This window comes from Eriocheir sinensis, chromosome 57, assembly GCF_024679095.1.
Source record: "Eriocheir sinensis breed Jianghai 21 chromosome 57, ASM2467909v1, whole genome shotgun sequence".
Taxonomy (NCBI): Eukaryota; Metazoa; Arthropoda; class Malacostraca; order Decapoda; family Varunidae; genus Eriocheir; species Eriocheir sinensis.
The window spans coordinates 3,570,213-3,596,910 of NC_066565.1; the positions used below are offsets into that span (position 1 = coordinate 3,570,213).

At 40.9% G+C, this 26,698-nt stretch overlaps 1 protein-coding gene and 5 non-coding genes across 12 annotated transcripts in view; all 6 read left to right on the top strand.

Annotated features, from left to right (window-relative positions):
• Positions 1–10,015, top strand: part of LOC126984615 (protein Hook homolog 3-like) — a 111,594-nt gene extending 101,579 nt beyond the window's left edge. For 4 of the 7 annotated variants that reach the window (XR_007737137.1, XR_007737136.1, XM_050838407.1 and 1 more), the window contains one exon: positions 1,326–10,015. Coding sequence is in view for 1 of the 7 variants with exons in the window: in XM_050838406.1 (XP_050694363.1) it covers positions 1,326–1,371 (46 nt within the window). In the remaining 6 variants the exon portion in view is untranslated. The remainder of the gene's footprint in view (positions 1–1,325) is intronic. The other 3 variants (XR_007737132.1, XR_007737135.1, XR_007737134.1) reach the window with 3 other exon arrangements.
• A 6,695-nt stretch (positions 10,016–16,710) lies between these two features.
• LOC126984945 (U2 spliceosomal RNA) lies at positions 16,711–16,903 on the top strand. The gene has a single exon (XR_007738245.1). It is a non-coding gene; the product is annotated as a U2 spliceosomal RNA (small nuclear RNA).
• A 1,326-nt stretch (positions 16,904–18,229) lies between these two features.
• On the top strand, positions 18,230–18,392 carry LOC126984921 (U1 spliceosomal RNA). Its single transcript, XR_007738221.1, has one exon. It is a non-coding gene; the product is annotated as a U1 spliceosomal RNA (small nuclear RNA).
• A 2,327-nt stretch (positions 18,393–20,719) lies between these two features.
• LOC126984900 (U5 spliceosomal RNA) lies at positions 20,720–20,835 on the top strand. The gene has a single exon (XR_007738201.1). It is a non-coding gene; the product is annotated as a U5 spliceosomal RNA (small nuclear RNA).
• A 1,517-nt stretch (positions 20,836–22,352) lies between these two features.
• LOC126984932 (U2 spliceosomal RNA) lies at positions 22,353–22,545 on the top strand. The gene has a single exon (XR_007738232.1). It is a non-coding gene; the product is annotated as a U2 spliceosomal RNA (small nuclear RNA).
• Positions 22,546–25,140: 2,595 nt separating this feature from the next.
• LOC126984923 (U1 spliceosomal RNA) lies at positions 25,141–25,302 on the top strand. The gene has a single exon (XR_007738223.1). It is a non-coding gene; the product is annotated as a U1 spliceosomal RNA (small nuclear RNA).
• Positions 25,303–26,698: the final 1,396 nt, after the last annotated feature.

Below are 26,698 nucleotides of genomic sequence, written 5' to 3' on the forward strand. Positions count from 1 at the left end.
AGAGGGAAAGAGGGAGAGGGAAAATTGTATACCCACTTTCCTCACTTTCATTTTGTCTTACCTTACCTTACCTTACCTTAACTTACCTTACCTTACCTCATGTCTCTGCCTGTGTGTGTGTATGTGTGTTTAAAGGAAAGAAAGAGAGAGGAAAAGAAAATATACCCAGTTTCCTCCTTGCCTTGCCTTGCCTTACCTTACCTTACCTTACCAACCTAACCACTGCATCTTGTCTTACCCTCAGCATGTAAGACTGACCAAACATTTAAGGCGTAAGAATGCAAGACAAACCCACAGCTGGAAAATAATGAAATAATGAGTTAAGGAAAAGAATGAGTGATTATATTTTTCCTTTGTTCCTCTTCCCTCTTTATTTTTTGGATCTACTTCAGTGAAGACATAAAATAATCTCTTCTTTATGTGAGTATGTATGTGTGTATGTATGTATGTATGAGATGAAGGGAGGGAAACTATGAGAAGGGACTATATATGTATGAACTTTATAAGGCCCCTTTCACACGAACGGTTTCTGCCGCTCAGATGAGCGGCAGCCGCATGGCACCTGGACATCTACGGTCAAGTGCGGTGTCTGCCGCATCCGCTTCGGTATCTCCTTCAGTCATATTTGTAATCTTCTCTTGAGGGATCCCACAAACAAGGCCGTCTTTCAATCTTGGAGATCAGCAGCTCCGTGTCGTGATAATTTTTGATTAGCCATAACCCTGAAATTTAAATGCAGATGTTTGTTGTACCGAGGTATACAGAATTAATATGTAAGACACTTACATTTTCAATATACATCAATTGAAAGTTCATAAGATGGAAAATATAGTGCATACCAGCTTTTCGCAAACGCCAGATGTGTGAAGGCGCCCATAGCAACACATGACCACCGAAACTGCTGTGTGGCATTTCTGCCACTGCGGTCTTGCTGGCAGTCTGGCAGGGTGTGGCTGCCGGAGCAGCAGTCCTGCCATTCTGGCTTCGTGTGAATGCACCCGTAAGAGTCAGTGTAAAGCTAAACCGTCCGGCACGTGCCGGAGCGGCAGAAGCCGTTCGTGTGAAAGGGACCCAAGATCCCTGGTTCTTTAAAGGCAACCAATACTGTATTCTCCAATTAAATAAGTATACAGCCTCATATACTCTCCCTTATGTATGTGTCTGTCTGTATGAAATGTATATGACTGAGAGGAGAACATGTATGATATTGAGTGTGTAAGTATGCATGATGTATGTATGTATGTATGTATGCATGCATGTTGACAGAATTACACTGACACATAGCAACATAACCCAACCTTTCTCTCCCCCCCCTTTCCCCCCAGACAAGCTCCGTCCAGCGGCCACTACGACGACATGCGGATCAGCTGACTCCCACCCGCGGCCGGCAGTGAGGGCGGACGCTGCTGCCGGTGTTGTTGTTATTACCACTGTTGTTGTTGTTGCTCCCCCTCGATGGCGGTGGGTTTGTACCTCGAGGCGGCCGTTTGTATGTAGGGTGTAGGGGGTGGGGTGTGTACGTGGGTGTGGGTGTGGGTGTTCCATTCTTTCGTCTTTCCATTCTTATGTCTATGTCTGTTTTTCTTCTTCTATCTATCTAATCTATTTTTTTTTCATTTCTTTCTTTCTTTCTTCGATTCTTTTTTCTGTCTTTTTCTATCTATCTAATCTATTGTGTGTGTTGTTTTTTTAATTTCTTTTTCCTTCTATTTTTTTCTATCTTTTTCTATCTCTCTAATCTATTGTGTGTGTGTGTTTTATTAATTTCTTTCTTCCATTCTATTATCTGTATCTATTTTTCTATCTGTCTATCTCTATGTCTATTTTTTTATCTGTTTTCATATTTTTTCTTTAATGGGTAAGCTCTCATTTCCCTCTTCCTCCTCCTCCTTTTCCTCTGTCTCCTCCTTCTCCTCTTCTAATGTGTGTGTGTGTGCGTGTGTGTGTCAGTGACTTTGTAAGGGGTTTAGTAAAGGTTTTAGCAGGATTTTATATATATGGGAGGATACATGCGTGGGTTGACTTGATATTAATTGACGTAGCTGTTAGGCGTTCAAGGAGATGCTGATGGAAATTTTGATATGTCGTTAACTGCCGAGACTCAAAGGAAGACCAGAGCACGCAAGACTTTCATACGCAAGATTGCCGAGAAATTTCACATGGGAAACTTATGAGAGAGTTTTGTATATGTAGGATTCTCCAAATATCTCTCATCCGCAAGACTTTCATATGCAAGATTGCCGAGAAGTTTTACATGGGAAGCTTATGAGAGAGTTTTGTATATGTAAGATTCTCCAAATATCTCTCATCCGCAAGACTTTCATATGCAAGACTGCTGAAAAGTTTTACATGGGAAGCTTATGAGAGAGAGTTTTGTATATGTAAGATTCTCCAAATATCTCTCATCCGCAAGACTTTCATACACAAGATTGCCTAGAAGTTTTACATGGGAAGCTTATGAGAGAGTTTTGCATATGTAAGATTCTCAAAATATCTCTCATCCGTAAGATCGTTTTGAAGTTTTACATGGGAAGCTTATGAGAGAGTTTTGCATATGTAAGATTATCCAGATAGTATTTTGCATGGAAACTGATGAAGGGGTGACGGAGCTGGATCTTTAAGAATTGCCCAAGTGTGAAAAAGGAATTTTGAAACCAAGTTAAAATGCATTGGACCTGACATGAATATTTTTAGAAACTTACGAAAGAAAGAATTGCATATAGAAGGTGATTTTAACTTGTCCGACATGAAGTAGCTGCATTTTTAGGGAGAATTATCGAAGAATGTGTGAATGAAGTTGAGTTTTAATGTGAGAACCAAGTTAAAATGTGTTAAAACTGACATGAATATTTTTAGAAACCTGGAAAAGAAAGAATTACATATGAAAGATGATTTTAAACTTGTCCGTGATGAATGAGAAGCATTTTTAGGGAGAAATGTTTGAGTTTTAATGTGAGAACCAAGTTAAAATGTGTTAAAACTGACATGCATATTTTTTTATCAACCTGGAAAAGAAAGAATTACATATGGAAGATGATTTTAAACTTTTCCGTGATGGAGAAGCATTATTAGGGAGAAATATTTGAGTTTTAATGTGAGAACCAAGTTAAAATGTGTTAAAACTGATATAAATATTTAAAAAAAACCTGGAAAAGAAAGAATTAAATATGGAAGGTGATTTAAAACTTGTCCGTGATGAAGGAGAAGCATTTTTAGGGAGAAATATTTGAGTTTTAATGTGAGAACCAAGTTGAAATGTGTTAAAATTGACATAAATATTTTTAAAACCTGGGAAAGGAAGAATTACATATGAAAGATGATTTTAAACTTGTCCGTGATGAATGAGAAACATTTTTAGGGAGAAATATTTGAGTTTTAATGTGAGAACCAAGTTAAAATGCGTTACAACTAACACAAATATTTTTTATAGACCTAGAAAAGAAAGAATGCATAAAAGATGATTATAACCTTGTCCGTCATGAAGGAGTTGTAATTTTTAGGGAGAACTGTCCAAGAACATGTGAATAAATTTTTGAATAAGTTAAAATGCATTACAACTGACACAAATATTTTTTTATAGACCTGGAAAAGAAAGAACACATATAAAAGATGATTCTAACCTTGTCCGTCATGAAGGAGTCGTATTTTTTAATTTTTTTATTTATTTATCTTTTTTTTTACAGCAGATGAGTCCATTCAAGGGCATAAGAAAAGGTAACAAATGTGAAAAAAAAAAGCCCGCCACTCAAATGTTTTTACGGAGAAGTGTCCAACATGTGAACAGAGTCGAGTTTTTAACGTAGGAAGTGCAATAATGAGGATAGGATAATATTCTCACCCCGGCAACCATTTCAAACATTTCTTAACTAAGGGAAGGAAAATGAAGAGCTGAAAACAGGTGCATATAAAAAAACGTGCAATAATGAAGATAGGAAAATATATTGTAACCCTCGGCTTGTGATGTAGGTGGAAAAGTTAAGGGAATTTTAAAACACAGCCCTAGAATGACAAAGGCAACTACAGTTCAGTCGTCCCTCAAATAGTACGGTTTCCAATAGTTAGGTTTCGTTTTTCTCACGGATTGTCAAGGAAGATCTTTTTAGGATTTTTAAGTTTCCTGCTCGTAGGGAAATTCAAAAACCCTAAAAAAATCTTCTGTGAAAATCCACATAAAACCGAAACCGAATCATTGGAAACTGTACTATTTGAGGGACGGCTGTATAGACCAAAATCTGTCTGGAAACTGTAAATTGACTTGGGGAGTTTGTTTACGAAGGTAGTGAACTAAGTGAGAGCTGTTTTTAGTATGGAATGTTTGAGAATATTTTATGCCTCAAGAACCACTTTTGTATCTTGTTTTGTAAGCTCGAATACCGTGGAAATGAAGGTCTGCAACGATATGAAAAAAGTGTTGTACGTAGTTTTAAAATGAACGCATGTTGTAGATGGTTGCAAGTGCCCATTCTGGAGGTAACTGAGAATCGCATTTGTACCTCATTTTGTAAGCTTGCCCACAGTGGAAGCGAAGGCAAGGCATCAATAAAAGTGCAGTAGTTTTAAAATGAACACACATTGTAGATTGTTGCAAATACTACCCATTTTGGAGGTTAACTGAGAATCGCATTTGTACCTCATTTTGTAAGCTCGCCCACAGTGGAAGCGAAGGCAAGGCATCAATATAAAAAAGTGCAGTAGTTTTAAAATGAACACACATTGTAGATCATTGCAAATACTACCCATTTTGGAGGTTAACTGAGAATCGCATTTGTACCTCATTTTGTAAGCTCGCCCACAGTGGAAGCGAAGGCAAGGCATCAATAAAAGTGCAGTAGTTTTAAAATGAACACACATTGTAGATCGTTGCAAATACTACCCATTTTGGAGGTTAACTGAGAATCGCATTTGTACCTCATTTTGTAAGCTCGCCCACAGTGGAAACGAAGGCAAGGCATCAATATAAAAAAGTACAGTAGTGTTAAGATGAATTCACGTTGTAGTCGCTAGTACCATTCTGCAGGTAAACTTTTCTTAATCCCATACAAGTGCAGACAGAAGTATTGATCCACCTTACTCTAAGCTCGAACTCTGCCCTCCCTCCACATGGCAGGCCACGTGGTGAGGAAAGGTGGAGCGTACAGAAGGAAGAGGGAAGGGAGGGATGATCTTGTAGGAGGTAGACAAAATTTAGGATACAGAGAAGGTGAGGGAGAGGAAAATGAGGGATGAAAGGGTGAGTGAGAGATTAGCAAGTAAGAGAGAGAAGAAAAAAATGGAAGAGTGGAATGTGAGGAAGGAAAAGGAAAATGGGAGATGGAAGTAAGGAAGGAGAAAGAAAGAGGAAGGAAGAGAGAAATGAGACAAAAATATGGAAGTGTAGAGTGGGAAAGAAAGGAAGATTCGGAAAGGAGATTAGACATTCAGAAAGAAGAAACGGTAGATGAAATTTGGCATAGAGAAAACAAAGAAAACTGAAAGTGTTGAGTGTGAGGAAGGAAGAGAGAAATGAGATACAAAACTAGACATTCAGAAAAGACAAAAGTGTGGAATGAGAAAGAAAGGAAGCATAGGACAGGAGACTAGACATTCAGAAGGAAGAAACGGTAGACGAGATTTGGCATGCAGGAAAGAGATGCCGTTTCAGATCGCTGAGTTAGGTGGAGTAGTGATAACATTTCTATCTGCACTTGTACTCGATCACGGTGATGGTGGTGGCGGGGACAGACACAATATAAATAAAGCACACTTCCTGCACAACTCACGGGGAAAAATATATCAGAAAACGCAGCAAAAAAAATGATAGTTGATAATTAAGTATGATTAGACGTAACCTCTTTTTTTGCATTTTTTTTTAATTGTTTGTTTTTAGTCGTAATCGCTTAGCCGTGTCTCAAAAAACCTGCACAAAGGGATTTTATGGTTCGTGAATGAGTGTGTGAAAGTTGTGACTTGTTGAAGGGGAAAGGTAAAGTTTATAATAGGAAAAAATAAAAAAAAGTTGTGATCTGTGAGGGAAAAAGTAGAGTTTGTAATGGGAAAAAAGTAAATAGTTGTGATATGTGAGGGAAAAGGTAGAGTTTGTTAGAGGAAAAAAATGTGTAAAGTTGTGATTTGTTGAAGGGAAAAAGTAGAGTGTAATAGGAAAAATATCAAAAAAGTTATGATCTGTGAGGGAAAAAGTGGAGTTTGTAATAGGAAAAAATATAAAAAAGTTGTGATCTGTGAGGGAAAAAGTAAAGTTTGTTAGAGGAAAAAAATGTGAAAAGTTGTGATTTGTGAGGGAAAGTTAAAGTTTGTAATAGGAAAAAATGTAAAAAAGTTGTGATTTGTGATGAAAAAATAGTTTGTGATATGAAAAAAATGTAAAAAGTTTTGATTATTGAAGGGAAAAGTAAAGTTTGTTAGAGGAAAAAATATAAAAAGTTGTGATTTGTGTGGAAAGGTAGAATTTGTAATAGGAAAAAAGTAAATAGTTGTGATTTGTGAGGGAAAAAGTAGAGTTTGTTAGAGGAAAAAAATGTTAAAAGTTGTGATTTGTTGAAAGGAAGAAGTAAAGTTTGTAATAGGAAAAAAGTAAATAGTTGTGATTTGTGAGAGAAAAAGTAGAGTTTGTAGTAATAGGAAAAAAATAAAAAGTTGTGATTTGTGACGGAAAAAGTAAAGTTTGTTAGAGGAAAAAAATGTGAAAAGTTGTGATTTGTGACAGAAGAAGATTAAGATTAAGATTAAGAAGATTAAGAGGAAATGGAAAAGGATTATGTGTTTTAGAAGATGATTAAGAGGTTTACAGGTGGTTTGCAAGGAGGAGGAAGAGCATCAAGAGATTTAGAAGAGGATTAAGAAGAAAGGGAGGAGGATTAAGAGAAAAGTTTGTAATCGGAGAAAATGTAAAAAGTTGTGATTGTTGAAGGGAAGAAGTAAAAGTTTCCAAGTGGAAAAGAACGTAAAGATGGAAAGTCGAGTTGAGCGAATATTTTTTTACGGGAAAGAAACGGACTCAAGGGCAAACAAACAAACAAACACAGAGGCCCAGAAAATAAAATAATCCCCCCAAAAACAAATAAATAAACAAACTCAAGGGCAGAAAAACAACCAAAAAAAAAGCCTTGAAAACAAAGTCCCCCAAAAAACTAAAGAATGCCTAAAAAAAATAAAAAAAAAGCATAATAGTTTGAGCGTAAAGCCTAGATTTGTAAAAGATAACATGGGGTTTGAATACACACACAAGAAAAAGAAGAAACACACAAAAAAAGAAGGTTTGGAAGATTAGTTTTAAGTGAACGGTCAAGTTGTTAATTGTTTCATCTGGTAACATTTGAACATACAGTCGTCCCTCAAATAGTACAGTCTCCAATAGTTCAGTTTCGGTTTTATACGGATTGTCGTAGAAGATCTTTTAGGATTTTTAAATTTCCTGCTTGTCGGGAAATTCAAAAACTCTTAAAAATATCTTCTACGAAAATCTACGTAAAACCAAAACCGAACTATTGGAAACCGTACTATTTGAGGGATGACTTTACTCTGAATCAGTCTCGCATGTGTTTTTATAGAATGATGAATAAGTGCAATAATGAAGAGCAGGAAGGTGTTTTTTCTTGACTCCGCAACCATTTCAAATATCTCAAAACATACTGAAATTTGGAGGAAATATAAAGTTTGTATGTAAAGTCTTGAGTTAATATAAAGCGATGTTAATGTTACACTCAAGCACGACTGATCTTGCTTATGCCACACAGATGTACAAGTGGAAGTCTTCATTTGTGAGGAGGAAACGTGAAGTTAGCAAGGAAAAATTTAGCGTGTGTGAAGTTGAGAGAACAGTTCAGTTTGAATGTAAAGTTTAGGGTAATTTGAGCACTCCCAGAATCAGCCTGTCGTGTGTTTTTATCCCAAAGAAACTAAACTAAATGGTGGTTCGTGGCGCACTAAACCCAGAGCCAGAGAAGAGGAGAGTGGCCAGCTTCATCACGGACGCCTTGTTGTTGTCAAAAGAGTTGCTTGAAAAAGGGGAAAAAAAAAAGAAAAAAAAAACACTGGTAGAAGTTTTTAGCGAGAGTTTTAGAGGGAAAAAACAGTAACAACAACTACTACCACTACCAACAACAACATACAACATAAAATACAAATTGATTCTGATAAAGCCGTGTTTTTTGTGTTCTAGGTATGGTTAAGGTCTCTTATAAGTACCCAGAGAATGAAAAACACTCGTATCGGCATCTATTTCAATTTCACGCAGGTCTTTTAGTGACAACATGGGTCTGTGAAGGTGGGCAGACTCTCCTATTTTGCGGCGCTGGCTCGAACCACCTCACAAGGGCCTTACATAGGATATAAAGTAGGTAGGATACATTCATCGGTTTGTATGTGTCATCCTAGCCAGTGCACCTTAAAAATATAGCTAGGAAAATTGAGGTGAGGTATAAGTTTTGTGTTATTCTAGCTTAAAACTAAATGGAATGGGTATGAGTTTGTGTTATGTATATTAGCGTAACACTGTGTTAAGTGACTGTAAGTTTGTGTTGAGGAAGACGTGAGAAGGATGAACGCCAGGGAGGAGAGAGAGTGGGAGAGACTCATAGCCTGTCCAACCCCATAAAGGAAGATAAGGACATTAAGCAAAAAGAAAAAGAAAATAAGTGAATATATAAGTTTGTGTTGAGGAAGACATGAGAAGGATGAACGCCAGGGAGGAGAGAGAGTATGATTTTTTAAGAGTGGGAGAGACTCATAGCCTGTCCAACCCCATGAAGGAAGATAAGGACATTAAGCGAAAAGAAGAAGAAAATAAGTGAATATGTAAGATCGTGTTGATGATATGAGAAGAATGAACACCAGGGAGGAGAGAGAGTATGATCATCAAGATTGGGAGAGACTCATAGCCTGTCCGACCCCATAAAGGAAAATTAGGATGTTAAGCTAAAAGAAGAAGAAAAGAAGTGAACATGTAAGCTTGTGTTATATTAGCTGAAAAGTAAATTCATATGCCTGTTTTATGTTATTTTACCAGGAAACTAAATTGAGTGACGTTAGAGGTTTGTGTTATTTTAGCGTTAAACTAAGACGAATGGGTATAAGTTTAGTTTAGTCTGCGGTAATTTTATTTGTGGAGATTTTGAGCTGTACGGGTGTGTTTACAGAGGGAGGCTAAATCATGGTTCGTTGGGCGGTCGTGAAATTTTTCCATGAAGAGTGTTTTGTTTTAACCCGGTAGCTGCGGGGATCATGTTTCTTAAAGGTCCTTCTAAGCGAATTAATGAGAAAAAATTATCACTCACGCATATCACTAAATAACAGATATCAATGCATTTGTGATCAGTGTATGCATCCTCTATTTTTTTGGGTTATGTCAAGGCAATAATGAGGCTTGTCGCTGGTACGCGGTAAAGCCACAAATTTGGCCCGTCGCTGCTGCCGGGTTAAGAATGTGATTGCTATGTGAACCCGAGCTGGTAATACTGGTGTCCCGTAGGGTGTGTTATAAGCATAATAAGCCAGGGTTCATTACTATCACTAAACAAACCAAAGCGTCAACACATTTCTTATTTATAGTTTTTGGTATAATATTTTAACCCGGTAGCAGCGGGGATCATGTTTCTTAACGGTCCCTCTAAGCGAGAAAATTGAGAAAAAATCACCCCTCACACAAACCATTTCATAATACATATCAAAGCATTTCTGATCAGTTTATGTATCATCTATTTTTTGGGGTTTATATCATGGCACAAATTTGGCCCATCGCTGCTACATGGTAAAGCCACAAATTTGGCCCGTCGTTGCTACACGGTAAAGCCACAAATTTGGCCCGTCGCTGCTACCGGGTTGAGGGTAAATTCACTAACTTGCCATTTTTTAACACAAGTATTGCCTGAAACTTTTGGAGCTGTTCTTTTAAAGTATTGTGATGGTTTTAAACACTGACTTGCTAATATTTTAATCTACATTTTTAGTTTTGTTTTAATACCATGTACTTGGACGGGTGCAACAAGCAGGTGTACTCATCAATAAAATGTTGCTTTTCTTAATCTGTTTATTGTCATCCCTGTGTCTTGAACTTCCCTCAGTGAGCCAGGTGTGTGATTGAGTTAAGAGTTTGAATTAACCCCTTTGACTGCAGATTTCCTACCAGAAGACATCACCAAGCTACAGGAATGGAACAAAAAGTGGCTGCTACAATTCAATGAAGAAAACTACCCCTGGAAATGCCCCAAACTCCTATGAAAGCCTTGTTATATTTGCGTTTCCTAGGTTCATGGTACAGAAGGAGGGTCAAACTACCACCAGGGTCATAAAACTACCCCTGGAAACGCCCTATAAACTCCTATGAAAGCCTTGTCAAATATGTGTTTCCTAGGTTCATGGTACAGAAGGAGGGTCAAACTACCACCAGGGTCATAAAACTACCCCTGGAAACGCCCTATAAACTCCTATGAAAGCCTTGTCAAATATGTGTTTCCTAGGTTCATGGTACAGAAGAAGGGTCAAACTACCACCAGGGTCATTAAACTACCCCTGGAAATGCCCAAAACTCCTACGTAAGCCTTGTCAAATATGTGTTTCCTAGGTTCATGGTACAGAAGAAGGGTCAAATTACCACCAGGGTCATTAAACTAACCCAATATTGCTAAACTACAAAAAGAATGTCCTTTGAATTGCATGGAAAGTTGATTAGAGGTGAAATGTGTAGGCCTATATATATTTTTTACGGAAATTCTCAATGCAACAAAATAATAAAGTTCACATTTCACAAATAAAGAAAGAAAAGAGAGAAAGCATGTACCCAGTAACCCAATATTGCTATTTAAGCTACAAAAAGAATGTCCTATGAATTGTATGGAAAACTGATTAGAGACGAAACTTTTTTAGCGGGTTAGTTGAATAGAGATGACATAAGGATGATTAGAGCTTTTTAGAGTTGATTAAAGCTGATTTGAGATGATAAGAGATTTTCAGAGATGATTACAGATTATTTGAGTTGATTAGAGTTGATTAAAGACGAAAATTTTATGGCTGATTAGTTGATTAGAGATGATTAGAGATTTTTAGAGATGATTACAGATTATTTGAGTTGATTAGAGTTGATTAAAGACGAAAATTTTATGGCTGATTAGTTGATTAGAGATGACATAGAGATGATTAGAGATTTTCAGAGATGATTACAGATTATTTGAGTTAATTAGAGTTGATTGAAGACGATTAGAGATGAAAAAATTATATACATTTTACGGAAACTCGAATTTTCATCGCAGTGAGTCATGGACGGTGACGGGAGGAGGACGCGTGCCGCTTCACCTCCGCAAGTATCCCTTATTTACCGCCAATAGCTCAGTTTAACGCGCCTTAGCGATTATAATTGTGAACTTTGCGTGTGTGTATATGTGCGTGCATCAAGACATTCGGATCCATGGAGTTCAGCGCCAGTACGTGACCCGCCGTGTGTTCGAAGCCTTCCCGCCCCAAAGCTTCGATTCCTGAGGCAGCGGCGGCGTCCCTTGAGGTGAGTGCTGGAGCCTCTTTTCAGTAGGGTTTTTTTACTGGTTTGCGCAGAAAAAATCTTATCTCCACAAAAAAGTAGACATATATTGCCCTTGAAAACATGGTCTGTGTCTTGAAAATAATACGCCTACTCCTGCTGCATTTTTACCCGTTATTTTTCCTGTATTGCCATAGGGTTAAGATAAGGACGGACAGGTATAACGCCAGATTTTTAATAAGGAAGGAAAATGTGTATAGGAGTCAAAAAGTGTGTCCAAATAAGTGTGAGACTGAGGGGCCCGCAGAGACTGCACTTCTTTACTCCTATACACATCTTCCTTCCTTACTAAAAATCTGGCATTACACAGGAAACACAGAAGTAGGTTTAAGTAGTGTAAGGTAGACTGAGTGTGTTGGGAGGACGACCCACTCAATCTTCACTACTTAAACTTACTTTCTGTGTTTCCTGTAATGTTTCCGGGCTTAACTTAACCCTCTGGCGTATTTCCCTCCTCTGTACATCCAGGGACCTCTTCATGAGAAAAAAAATGTAACGGAATGCGGAAATCAAACGGTCGGAGGGAGTCACACTTAATTACTTACAATACTTATACCTACTTTTGTGATTCTAGCCGATTTTACAGTCCAACACAGTGTCTTTGTAACAGCCCGAACCAAACTATTGAATCCCATACAATCCAAAATGGTGAGGTCTTCGATGCCACACAAGACTTTTTCTGTATAGTTTCATCAAATTTGTGAACTTAGATATAAACACCAGACACTATACAAGGAAATTTTGAAGGCTCTGCTGTAGTGCGGCGACGGCCTGATGAACGAGCCTCCCATAACCCACTTAGCCAGTGGGGTACCTCTTTGGCCGACTCGGTAAGGAGTGGCTCTCCCGTCACGCTGGTCGCGGGTTCAATCCCAGGCAGCCGGGGAATACCCTCACTCTTGATTAATTTCTCGTGTTATTTCGATACACGCAGAGGACGTGTTGAGAAATAGGAAGGATGGAAAAAGAAGCCCGTCGGGGCATTACAGTGGTGGCATAGCGGTGGGCATCCTCTCCTGCAGTTCTGTTGAGCTTCCCCGAAGGGGTAACAGGTAGGATGGCCCATGCTCCGAGGTTGATAGAATATGGGAATGTTGGAGGTATGTCTAAAAAGGACATTGTGGAGTTATGTCTCAAAGGGACATTGTCAACACACAGAAATTAATCTACATAGGGGGGAAAGCCGTGTAGTGCGGCGACGGCCTGATGAACGAGCCTCCCATAACCCACTTAGCCAGTGGGGTACCTCTTTGGCCGACTCGGTAAGGAGTGACTCTCCCGTCACGCTGGTCGCGGGTTCAATCCCAGGCAGCCGGGGAATACCCTCACTCTTGATTAATTTCTCGTGTTATTTCGATACACGCAGAGAACGTGTTGAGAAATAGGAAGGATGGAAAAAGAAGCCCGTCGGGGCATTACAATGGTATTGGTTTGGAAGCTTACTAACCCATCATGAGGAACTGTGAAACTGGCCCTGTGTGTACATTCCATAATTATAACCTCCTGGCATTACATATGATATGTGGCCGCCCACTCTTAAACAGGGCAGGTCAGGTTAAGTTAGGTTAGGTTAGGATTACTTAGGGTTATATAGGGTAATTTTGAGTGTGGATTTACAATGAGAGTATTTTCCAGAATACCCCGTGGTTAGTTTCGAAGGTACAGCCGAGCGTCTTGACTCAGGAACCACATATATACCAGTAGATAGATTGGGAATATGCCTCCGGGCGGTGAGGAATGGCACGGGGAAGGCTGGAGGCAGTTGAGGTGGCGTGGTAATGGAACTTTGGGGTGCTAGAGCTTATCTTTCTTTTGGGGGGCGGTTGTAAGGGAGCTTTGGGGTGCTATGTTTGTTGCCTTTTGGGGGGCAGGGGTGAAGGTGTGTTCTCTAGGCGGTGAGGAATGGCGCGGGGAAGGCTGGAGGCAGTTGAGATGGCGTGGTAATGGAGTTTCAGGGTGCTAGAGCTTATCTTTCTTTTGTGGGGCAGGGGTGAAGGTGTGTTCTCTGGGCGGTGAGGAGTGGCGCGGGGAAGGCTGGAGGCAGTTGAGGTGGCGTGGTAATGGAACTTCACGGTGCTAGAGCTTATATATCTTTCTTTTGGGGGGCAGGGGTGAAGGTGTGTTTTCTGGGCGGTAAGGAGTGGCGCGGGGAAGGCTGGGGGGAGTTGAGGTGGCGTGGTAATGGAGTTTCAGGATGCTAGAGCTTATCTTTCTTTTGTGGGGCAGGGGTGAAGGTGTGTTCTCTGGGCGGTGAGGAGTGGCGCGGGGAAGGCTGGAGACGGTTTAGGTGGCGTGGTAATGGAACTTCACGGTGCTAGAGCTTATATATCTTTCTTTTGGGGGGCAGGGGTGAAGGTGTGTTTTCTGGGCGGTAAGGAGTGGCGCGGGGAAGGCTGGGGGCAGTTGAGGTGGCGTGGTAATGGAGTTTCAGGGTGCTAGAGCTTATCTTTCTTTTGGGGGGCAGGGGTGAAGGTGTGTTCTCTGGGCGGTGAGGAGTGGCGCGGGGAAGGCTGGAGACGGTTTAGGTGGCGTGGTAATGGAACTTCAGGGTGCTAGAGCTTATCTCTCTTTTGGGGGGCGGTTGTAATGGAGCTTTGGGGTGCTGTTTGTTGTCTTCCTTTTGGGTTGCAGGGGTGAAGGTGTGTTCTCCGGGCGGTGAGGAGTGGCGCGGGGAAGGCTGGAGGCAGTTGAGGTGACGTGGTAATGGAGTTTCGGGGTGTCTGGCCTTGTACCTTCTTGCCGCCATACTCGTAGACGTGTCGGTTAATGTTGACGAGAGGGTAGCCATGGGTCTTGCGAAGTTAATACTTAAAATATGGATTCTTTTTTGGTCCCTGAATGCAGTGCAGTAATAAATAACTTATAGAAAATAGAAGGGGTGTTGAGGAGGTCGCCGTTAAGTAGGTCACGTTAGGTTATATTAGGTTAATTAGTTTGGATTTATTCGGCATATGCGGTGTGGGGCGGCGGAAATACAGGTCAGCATGGCGTATATTATTACCCAGCGGCCGGGGTCAGAAGGCAGCTAAGAATAGGCACACCTAACATCACCGTATAGCCCCTATATAACTAGTAGGAGGTATAATGTTATAATTGTATTTCGTAAACAATCCTTTTAACCAAAAACTAACTAAAATTATGAGTATTCTTTTTCTTGAACAAAACATTGAATAAACAACAGAACAATAATAATATGAAAATACGTATAGCCACCGTTGCCAGGTCATCGTACTCAGAGCATAGTATTTACCAGTTTCTGACGCCTTACTGTTGCCAAGAAACATCAGAATCTAACTTTCAACGATAATTATAAAAGAGTTTTGGGGTCGGAAGTCGGGAAATAGCGTCTGAATACGACAATCTGCCATCGTTGAGTCTGTAGTTCCGAGGCCAGAGGCAGCAGCGCACGCCATTTTGCGAGTATCAGATACCTTAAATATCATATTTTTACTGCGCAAAGCAGGTGATGTTACTCATTGTGACTTCGTGAGTTTTCATATTTATCTATTTGTGTCTGGGTGGTTGCGCGGCATGCACCGCCTTCCTCCCTTGGGGTATGTCCCCAACGGAATAAAAAATAAAATAAATAAATAAATAAATAAAAATTCATGGTGGCAAAACTTAATTACTAGTTTCAATTTTACTAGTGACACGAATTTGTGACTTTTTCACAATAGAATTCCTCAATTAAGTGAATCAGAATCAGACTCCACAGATATTACCAGTGTACGTGGTGAACGAATACAAAGGTGAGCACTTACTTTGATTTAACTCTAGGATGTCAATCTCGTGGATCATTAAGGTTACGTTAATCCTTCAACAAGAAATTAGAAGTGGCCAGACTATATAAACTGTATCCCTCCCTTGGGTAACCTCATGTTAGTTAGTCTTGTATGAAGATGTAGAGATTTATAGTGGACTATAGGTTCCATAATCTAAAATTTCTGATGTCCTTCCTAGTTTCAAATAGTCTGTGGTCAAAAACTTAATCTGTGGTAGGTCGAAGGAGGAACCGATTGAGTACTTCCTGCAAACTGAGTACTTCGGTTTTTATTACTCTTCATAACCGAGTAAACCAAGTACTGAAAGATTACGTTGCTCAGTCGACAGCTAGGCGGGGTGGGGGGAGATTGCTCCCTCTTGCAAGAGGGAGCACGGGCTTTTGCCATAGGCGGCCCGTAGCAGGGAGCCGACAGACCGACTCTATCGGCGATCGAAATCTAGCCGACCAAGTCGGTCTATCGACGAGGACTGGCGTGTCTCTGACAGCTAGACGGGCAGCAGATCATATATACAGGGATGGCAGTCATTATCACCTGTCTGGTCAGAGGGTTGCCAGAGATGAAAATTGTTTATGTTCGTCTGAGAACAGATAATGTTATATGAAATTCAAACTATTTTTTTTTTTCAAAGAACCACAGTAGCCTACGTAATTCTTGCTCGAGACAAAGTAGAAGGGTCAAGGTCTACAGATGATATTAGGACATCTGTCGGTAGGTGAGGCAGCTTGCTATAGAATACACATAAACATATTCCGCGCCACCAGTGTTGCGCAGAATTCATGGTTTTCAACTGCGATGATGAGTTTCATTTCGCTGACTGATGAACTATAATGTGACTTACCAAGTTAATTACTTTTGCTTTATTAGTCCAGCGTCGATCGATCGATTAAATCCCCCCAAAATTTAGTTACTCTCAAAAGTTTTCTGTGTAATAAGTAACTCAATGGTATTCTCAACTAAAAAGCTTTCTTCATTTTTCGCCACGATTAAAGTGGGTATTACTGACAAACATGCATATTATTTACCTATTGATTGTGCTATGTAGTGCTCGTGTAACGGGTAGATTCCCGATAAATTCTTGTTTGAGCTGCAGTCTTAGTGTTGGAGGTGCAAGCCTGTACGTGTTTGCCGCTTCTGGGGCGTAGAGGGCGTGCTTGTTGGTGACAGGTCTCTGACGGCCGATGGAGCCGTCTTTAGACGGATTTGGGTGTCTTAAGCACTCATGCGGGGTTTGTTTAACTTTTTCTAACAATATCCCAAATATTAATTTTGATTTAAGGCGGAGGGTAGCAGCGCTCAGGCCGGTGTCTACAGTGTAACAGTCTAGAGCATTAAGAATATTTCGTGGTAAGCGTGTGTGTTGCTGGCGGCGGTAAATGGGGCGTTCGGTTGGTGGGCGGCATCGCTTCTCGGCCTTTTGGCTAAGATCAAAGTGTAGTATCTGTTCTTATCAGCTTAATATCTGATACGATCCCCATGTGGGATCTACGATATTAATCTGATTTTTGGACTATGGCGAAGTGCTAGGGGCTTGCTCCACCTTTGCCGCGGATCGGCCCGGTATTGCAGTACCTCCGGGATCGGTCCACTTCCCCCAGGGGAGGAATAAACTCTCATAATAGTACCTATGCTGACTAAGGCTGTGTTCTTAAGTGTCAGCTGCTCTCGTGCTCTGGCGGGATGTTCTTCCACGCTGACCGGAGATCGACATCTCCCTCTGCAGCAGATCAGTTCACCTTTGCCGGGGATCGCCCCGGTATTGCAGTACCTTCAGGGTCGGCCCCCTCTCCCAGGGGAAGAATAAACACTAGGGTCGGCCCCCTCCCCCAGGGGAAGAATAAACACTCGTTATAATATTATACTGTGGATCGGGGAGGTATAAGATCCGTGTGAGTGTCTTGGCCTTGCACGAGTCGGCTTATAATGAATCATGGCTCGTGTAATCAGGGGTGGAGTCATTACAAAAGTTGTGTTTTCGAATACTTTAAAATCCAACGAATACGAATTTTATACACTGAAAAGGTTTTTTGATCAAATATAAATACGAATGCTTCTTGAAAGTATTCATGAATACTTTTCATTGAAAAATACCTTCATGACTCCGGAAGACGCCGCACCACTGTACTCATAATATCCCATGGACAATAGTATAGTAGAGAAAAATTCTACAATAAGCCTGTATCAATCTGTACCCTCCACACCGGCCAGTGGCAACTTAGTGAGTCAGACTCCAGACGCTGCGCTGCCCGTCTGCGAACTTGTTACATACGCCAACGAGCAAACAGTACATAAAAAAAGGGGCTTTTCCTTTTTCGAGTGGTGATTCCTCTGTGCTTTTTTTTTTCGGGGGGGGGGGGGGGGGGTTTTTCGTTAGGGATATACCCCAAGGGATGTTTGTCAGCAAGTTTCTTTGGAAGTATTTACCTGTAGTTAAGTCTCTCCTCAACCGTTTTCTGTCAAGTCATGAACTTGATGGTGTTCTCAACTAAATGTTTTGTTATTTTCATCATCAGTAAAGTTCGCCTATGGTAGGCTTAGACTCAAATATATGCTTTTCCAATTAACAGTTTCACTTGATGGTTGTTTAAGGAGTAGATTCTCGGGAATCTTGTTTGAGACGCGAATTAAATGTCGGGATGATAAACCTGTGTTGGTTTGTTCTGGCGGTAGAGGGCGTGCAGGCAGGCAGCGGGCCTCACTTGGCCCATGGAACTCTTTTTACATTATTGATTCATGTACTTACTTGCAGAGCTTTTTAAAGGTTTTGACAGTTATACAAATATGAATTTTGGTATTATTCGAAGGATAGTAGCGTGCGGCTTAGTGATTGAAGAATAACTTACTTTTTCATAATGAACATTTTGTGGAGCGCGCGTGTGGAGCCTGTAGTGATGTGGGTGGCTGGGTTGCTGCGGAAAGCATACTTACCTGGCACAGGAGATACCGTGATCATGAAGGCGGTTTTCCCAGGGCGAGGCCCGCCATTGCACTCCGGCGGTGCTGACCCCTGCGATTAACCCAAATGTGGTTAACTCGAGTGCGAAATTTTTGATAGCGGGGGATTGCGTTCGCGCATCCCCTGAATATACTCATGATGTTACGTTGTAAGGAAGCACCGGCATCTCCAGGAGATAGTAGGATAAATTCGCCTGGAACCTACTGATGTATCATGCCACCATGTCAGAAAGCATGGTAAAGTTGTTGTAGTAGTAGTAAATTTATTCTTATCCCCTTGTCAATTCCAAAAGCATCGTCGCGCTTTTTGAAGTCACTGTGTCGATGTCTCACAGCCACCACAACGTGGCAGCACGGGAAAAAATCCCTGCCACGTGTTAGAATTTATACAAATCGTTGTTATATGTAATCCTAAACACCGACACTCATTGTACTATGTAACTTCCTATACTATATACAGAATATATAAAATATCACTTTCAAATAGCCTATGGATGGGAAAGAGAGACGCATTTGGCACCATGGGAAGAGAGAGAGAGAGAGAGAGAGAGAGAGAGAGAGAGAGAGAGAGAGAGCTTTCCTTTCCATAATGATCCCTCCTCCCCCATCTATCCCCATCCTCCTCTCCCCCCTCCCTCCTCAAAATATCCTGCGTTTGTGAAGAATGAAAGGAAGAAAGAAAGGAGAAAGTGAAAGGGAGAAAACAAGAAATAAGGAAATAAAGAAAGAGAAGAAGAATGAAAGAAAAAGAAAGGGGAGAGAAAGAAAAGAGAAATCAAGAATGAAATAAAGGGAGAAAGGAACAAACAAAGAGAGAAGGAAGGAGAAAGAAAAAGTGAAGAAGAATGCGAGAAAAAAAAAGGAAGGAAGAAAGAGGGAAGGAAACGGAAAGAAAGCAAGCAAAATAAAGAGAGAAATAAATAAATAAATAAATAAAGGAGAAATAGAGAAGAGAAAAAAAGAGAAAGGAAGAAAAAATAAATTTGAAAGAGAAAAGGTTGAAAGATAGAAGAAGGATGAAAGGGAGAATGAAAGAAAGAGAAAAGGGAGAAACAAAGAAAATAAAGAGAAAGAAAAAGATAAAAAGAAAGAAGAAAAAAAAAGAAAGAAACAAGAATGAAGGAGAAAGAGAGGAAGAATGAAAGAGAAAAAGGAGAAAGAGAAAGAAAGTAAGAAAGGAAAGAAGAAAGAAAGAGAGGAAGACAGGAAGAGATTAAGAAATAGAGAAAAAGGAAGATAATTATCTCTGCTCCTCCTCCCCCTCTTCATTCATTATTTCCTCCCTCCCTCCCAAATGACACTGCTACTTCTGAGATGCTAAGACATGTGAGTTTCGTCTTCACTTCTCCCCGGCTCCCGCACTACGGGGTTCAAACCATGCCCCGCCATAGCACGTAAAGGGTTAATGTAGTTTTACTTCGCCTCCTCATGCAGAACTTAGAGAGCCATCACCAGGACCTCCAACGTTTCCGCGAGAAGTACAGCATCATTAGCAAAAGCAAGATCAGTGGCCTTTCTTGATGTCCCCAACAGCTGCTAAGAAGAAGAGTGTATCAAGACACCTCCATCCGAAATTGACCTCTTTTGGCTACTCTTATCTGTTTTCTGTTGTGGGAGCGGCAAGTAGCGGGTTTTTTATTTTCAGTTTTGTTGCCCTTGAGCCGGCTCTTTTGTTGTAAAAAGAATTACTATTGAAATGGCTCGCCAAAGACAATTTCAGGAAGTTTAACACACACACACACAATTTTTTTTTCATCTTACAAAGTACAACAAGTACAATGATGTCGATGAGCGCACGCACAAATTGAATTTGCCTCGCGACAGTCTCAACCAACAGTCTCTCATGATGTCAGTCATCTCATTATGGCAGTCAACATCGTTTTCCTCTTAACGGCTTCTTGGATTCAACCGGCATGTTTTGCTACACGAAGTTCAGTAGTTTCACGGAGCGCTTATATCATTTTTGGGGATGAGCTTCAGGATGAAGTTGTGATTTAATTATGTGTTCTTGATAGTACGAGTGTCTAATTTTCTCTGGAACCCCCCCAGTCTCGTGTATTATTATTAGTTTCTTCTGATAGACGGTCTTATAATAGATAACTACTAGTGAAACAACAACAATAAAACCCTCCACCCGAAGTATGGCCTGCATGTTGAGACCGTAGTTGTGTATAGCAACGGGAGGCTGGAGTGGCGGCGGGTTTGCGGGCATGAAGGGCGCGCTTGTTGTCTTGATGACAGAATTAGCCGCTTCCGTCAGTGTGTCGGGAAAGGACGTCCAACAGTAATCAGTTCCACTATGCGCTGCGTGGAGCAGCAGCCTGCCAAGGGGACAGGACGCCCCGAGGCAGCAGGCCAGCATGTGCAGTAGGCGCCGCGGCCTTCTAGCTCGGATGTGACCCGCCTGTTGGTGTTCAGCGCGAGACAGTTTGGCGGAGATTCTGCTGCGATGTGGCAACTCTGGTTTCCCTTCAAAACGCATAAATCTTTCGCCTTTTACTAAAGATTTCCGTGGAGGGGAACAACTCAATGAGTCTTATATAATTTTTTCTTGGCCCACTTAGTGGGCCTGATATTACGCGATGAATATATACCAATTAGCCTCCGTGTTAAAAGGTTTAATCCTTCAACACACAAATGGAAGATGCCAGACTGTGTAAATTGTATCCCTTGTGTAACCTCATGTTAATTAGATAGTCTTGTAGAGATTTAGTGTACTAGGTTCAACCCAAAGTTTAATAATTTCTTATATCCTTCCCAGTTTCAAATAGTCTGCAGTCAAATACTAAATAGTCTGTGGTAGGGAAGGGGGAACCGAGTACTGCCTGCAAACCGAGTAGTTCGGATTTGATTACTTTTCAAAACCGAGTACTGAATGATTACTTTGCTCTGTCGACAAGCTAAGCTAACGTCTTCTATTTAGAACACTGATCAGCTCTAGATCACTGCCCCGGTGTGGTGTCATGAGACATCTGGGTATCGTGAGATATCCCATCCTGAATACATACATGAATTTCCACACAGTACCGTGTCTTTCGTCGACTGTCCCACCCAAGTTTATTTATTTTATTATAAAAGCAAATGATGACGCATGTATGTATATAACTAGGATATCAACAATCACCCAGATCACGAGAATCCAGATCTCGGTGGTGAATAGAACGCGGGTTCTCCAGCCAGATCAGTGATCTAAGACGGATCCTTGTAAATAGAAGAGGGATGGCAGTCATATCACCTGGCTGGAGGGAGGGGGGGGGGGATACAGGGTTGCCAGAGATTAAAATTGTTTATATTCGTCTGAGAACACACAATGTCTGACACCGACACTCTGATTCCCTCACCGGCGGGCTGGTGCCCGCTTTGCATATAATATTGCATATGTTTCTTTTCTTTTTTATCATGTAATGTATGTGATTTATGTGCCATAAACCTTTAACTATTCCGCGCCACCAGTGTTGCGCAGAATTCATGGTTTTCAACTGCGATGATGAGTTTCATTTCGCACTGATGAACTATAATGTGACTTACCAAGTTAATTACTTTTGCTTTATTAGTCCAGCGTCGATCGATCGATTAAATCCCCCCAAAATTTAGTTACTCTCAAAAGTTGTCTGTGTAATAAGAAACTTAATGGTATGCTCAACTAAAAAGCTTTCTTCATTTTTCGCCACGATTAAAGTGGATATTACTGACAAACATGCATATTATTTACCTATTGATTGTGCTATGTAGTGCTCGTGTAACGGGTAGATTCCCGATAAATTCTTGTTTGAGCTGCAGTCTTAGTGTTGGAGGTGCAAGCCTGTACGTGTTTGCCGCTTCTGGGGCGTAGAGGGCGTGCTTGTTGGTGACAGGTCTCTGACGGCCGATGGAGCCGTCTTTAGACGGATTTGGGTGTCTTAAGCACTCATGCGGGGTTTGTTTAACTTTTTCTAACAATATCCCAAATATTAATTTTGATTTAAGGCGGAGGGTAGCAGCGCTCAGGCCGGTGTCTACAGTGTAACAGTCTAGAGCATTAAGAATATTTCGTGGTGAGCGTGTGTGTTGCTGGCGGCGGTAAACGGGGCGTTCGGTTGGTGGGCGGTATCGCTTCTCGGCCTTTTGGCTAAGATCAAAGTGTAGTATCTGTTCTTATCAGCTTAATATCTGATACGATCCCCATGTGGGATCTACGATATTAATCTGATTTTTGGACTATGGCGAAGTGCTAGGGGCTTGCTCCACCTTTGCCGCGGATCGGCCCGGTATTGCAGTACCTCCGGGATCGGTCCACTCCCCCCAGGGGAGGAATAAACTCGATCATGATAGTTGCTTAAGGCTATGTTCTTGGGTACCGCCCTCGTGCTTTGGCGGGCTCAGAAGGCCATGTCACGGCTCCTGAAGGTGATGCAGGCCGCTCCTCCTAAATGCTGACCACACGCTGCAGCACGCCCTTCTGCTTCTGCAGGGAGCGGAGCGTGTGGTGTGACCGTCACTGACCACTGTGACCTAACACTAGGGTGGCCCCTGACACCCCCCCAGCTGCGGACCGCTGCCCGCTCATTATTTGCACTATGCAAGATGTAAAATAGAGAAAGTTTCCCGGAGATCGGCCCGGTATTTTTAACCCTTGCCTTCATGTTGGGTCCATGCTCCATCTGCCGTGGATCAGTTCACCTTTGCCGGGGATCGCCCCGGTATTGCAGTACCTTCAGGGTCGGCCCCCTCCCCCAGGGGAAGAATAAACTCGTTATAATCAGGGTTGTTTTGATGTAAATCGATTTAAATCAGAGTAAAAAAAAAAAAGATTTAAATCAAAATTAAATATACTTTATTTAAAATGATTTAGGTGTTATATCAAGAGTAAAATATCTAGTGATTTACTTATATATATATATATATATATATATATATATATATATATATATATATATATATATATATATATATATATATATATATATATATATATATATATGTGTGTGTGTGTGTGTGTGTGTGTGTGTGTGTGTGTAAATAAGGAAGAATGAAGTACATACATGTGAACCAGTTGTACAGGGAAAGTATCAAGTCTACTTGTCCTGCACTGATCCTGTACTGGTCCTGTTGCAAGTCAGGCACCAGTGAATCATTGCCATCTCTTACAAGAAAAATATTCAAAATCAATAAAAAATAATAAAGTATTAGTCCTACTTATGATTTTTATGTGAAAAACTCATCTTTGGTAATTTATATTAAACTATGGTTTCATTTAATATTGGCCAAGCTTAATACAAGAAAATGGCCTCATAAAACTTAAACAAATAACCAGCGGAAACAAACAAGTATTAATGAAAAAACAAAGCAAAAAATGCTTTAAAAAAAAAAAATCCGATTTAAATAAAAAATCGATTTTTTTAAAAGAAAAGAAAATCATGATTTTTTTTTTCCAATCCTGGTTATAATGTTACAACTGTGGATCGGAGAGGTATATGATCCGTGTGAGTGTCTTGGCCTTGCACGAATCGGCTCTATAATCAATCACTTACGGCTCGTGTAATCAAGGGTGGAGTCATACAAAAGTTGTGTATTCGAATACTTAGAATTCCAACGAATACTAATTTAAATACACTGAAAAGGTTTTAAATCAAATAGAAATACAAATACTTGAAAGTATTCATGAATACTTTTCATTGAAAATACCTTCATGACTCCGGAAGACGCCGCACCACTGTATTCATAATATCCCATGGACAATAGGATAGTAGAGAAAAATTCTACAATAAGCCTGTATCAATATGGACTATTGTCACCGTCCACACTGACCAGTGGCAACTCTGAGTCAGACTGCTGACGCTGCGCTGCCAGACTGCGAACTTGTTACATACGCCAACCAGCACACAGTGCATAAAAAAGAGAGAAAGAAAGGGTTTTTCATTTTTCGAGTGGTAATGGACCGTATTGGCTATACAGGCAGCACCACACGTGGCCACTCACTGAACTGTCAAAGCAGTACTTTCCATAGAACTCAAGTTATGTATTAGAGTGCGTTTGAGGCTGCCTCCAGTATACAAGGCCGCCAACGCTCCAAGCCAACGACTGCACACATTTTACTCCTACCCGATTTTCTGACTGTTCTATTTAACATGGAGAAAAACTGAAATCGGGTAGGAGTGAAGTTTGTGCAATCATCGGCTTGGGGCGACGGCGGTATCATGGCCGTGTATCCCTGAGACAGCCTCAGACGCACTCTAGTCTATATAACTTGAACTATATGTAAAATTCAACATTCAACTTGGCCTGTATAGCCAATACGGTCCATTCCTCCGTGCGTCTCACTCATACTGGATACAAGAATGATTTCGGTGTTCACACTGACTCCCATCACATTACATTTAGCTCAAATTTTCAAATATGATCTTTACCAGCAAGTTTCTTTGGAAGTATTTACCTGTAGTTAAGTCTCTCCTCAAACGTTTTCTGTCACGTCATGAACTTGATGGTGTTCTCAACTAAATGTTTTGTTATTTTCATCACAAGTAAAGTTCGCCTATGGTAGGTTTAGACTCAAATATATGCTTTTCCAATTAACAGTTTCACTTGTTAGTCGTTTACGGAGTAGATTCTCGGGAATCTTGTTTGAGACGCGAATTAAATGTCGGGATGATAAACCTGTGTTGGTTTGTTCTGGCGGTAGAGGGCGTGGAACTCTTTACATTATTGATTCATGTACTCACTTGCAGAGCTTTATGATGTTTTTGACAGTAATAAAAATCTGAAATGTGCTATTATTCGAAGGATAGTAGCGTGCGGCTTAGTGATTAAAGACTAGCTTAACTTGTTCATAAAGAAGATTTTGTGGAGCGCGCGTGTAGAGCCTGTGTTGATGTAGGTGGCGGGGTTGCTGCGGAAAGCATACTTACCTGGCACAGGAGATACCGTGATCATAAAGGCGGTTTTCCCAGGGTGAGGCCCGCCATTGCACTCCGGCGGTGCTGACCCCTGCGATTAACCCAAATGTGGTTAACTCGAGTGTGAAATTTTTGATAGCGGGGGACTGCGTTCGCGCATCCCCTTAACAAGTAACGTAGATAACGTTGAAATCAGCACAATTTGGCGGGTGCGTTCCAATGTGGACTCACCCGTCGGCGGGTTCACGTCATACTCAATCGTAGTAGTAAATATATTTTTTTATCGAACATAGTGCAAACACTTTTTAACAAGGATAAACATGCATATATTGATGTAGACAGCAAGGGGCCAGTCGGGAAACGCATAATAGCTTCTTAGATCATGTTTGACCTCTGTCAGGGTCTTTCTGTGAAGAAATAGTAGTAAGTTTATTTACATCCTTCAAAATATATTTATGCCTGTAAAGCCTTGTTTTGGGATCTTCTGCTACATGTTATGCTAATTGGGTCCTTCACTGAACTGACCTGCCATCTGGTGGCCCTGCTGGAGCCGCTGCCAAAGCCAAGCATTGCGGCGTTCTGGTCCAGCGAGGCTTAATTGACATTTATCTGTACCAAACTAGCAAAATATCAAAGTTGTAATGGTTACTATCATGTTTACTTAAAAAAAAATCTGAGTGGTGTACATTATTCATGTCTTTATAGTGATTACTGTTGGCAAAATAAGAGCATTCATCGACATATCCGCCAACACCCAATCCCGTGGTTAATAGGAATGCATCAGTGCGGCCTCTTGGCAGGTATTTCCTTCATGCACTAAAGGAGAAGTCAAAAAAGTCCGGCATGGTGTCATGGTCTCAAACTCAAGTAGAAGTGATGGAAGGTAGCGTTGAAAATTTTGCCACTCAACATAGTTTCGGCTGGCATGCCGCTGCCTCACACACGATGCATCCTCTGTCCCTCCAATCAGAGCTCTTGCTGTACAGATGACCCGTTGGAGAGTCAGGCCTAGGTTGTTTAACAATATTACACTATATGGAACTTTAAAGGAACAATATACAGTCTGTGACTATTTATATTTCTTTAATACTACTAGTAAGTCAAGTGTCTTTATTTGAACATGGATATTTATTTTTGGTAGTTCCAGCAGGGCCACCAGATGGCAGGTGTGTTCAGTGAAGTTCTGTTCAGTCAGTTCTCGTTACAATTTAGACTGTTCAGATGTTGCAAATCTCCTTTCTATTAACTTTCGATTGGTGGAGTCATTATATAATTCAACACGAATATAAGCAGAGGTTTGCCGATGGCCACTTAGGAAGCAAAGAAAACCCGAGAAAACCCCAGCGCTTTCATGTTTTACATCTTCAGGGGAAGAGAATAGACATAGTACAGTGGTTTGACCTAAAGGTTGCATTACAGTGGTTTGACCTAAAAGTTGCCATTTTCAACTACATCGTAGTGTGGTTATATTATGCAGTAATGATAACTTCTTACTTACAGGATGACTAGAAATCATTGCATATTACTCACAATCGTGGGCCGGCAATACGAACACTGCGGAG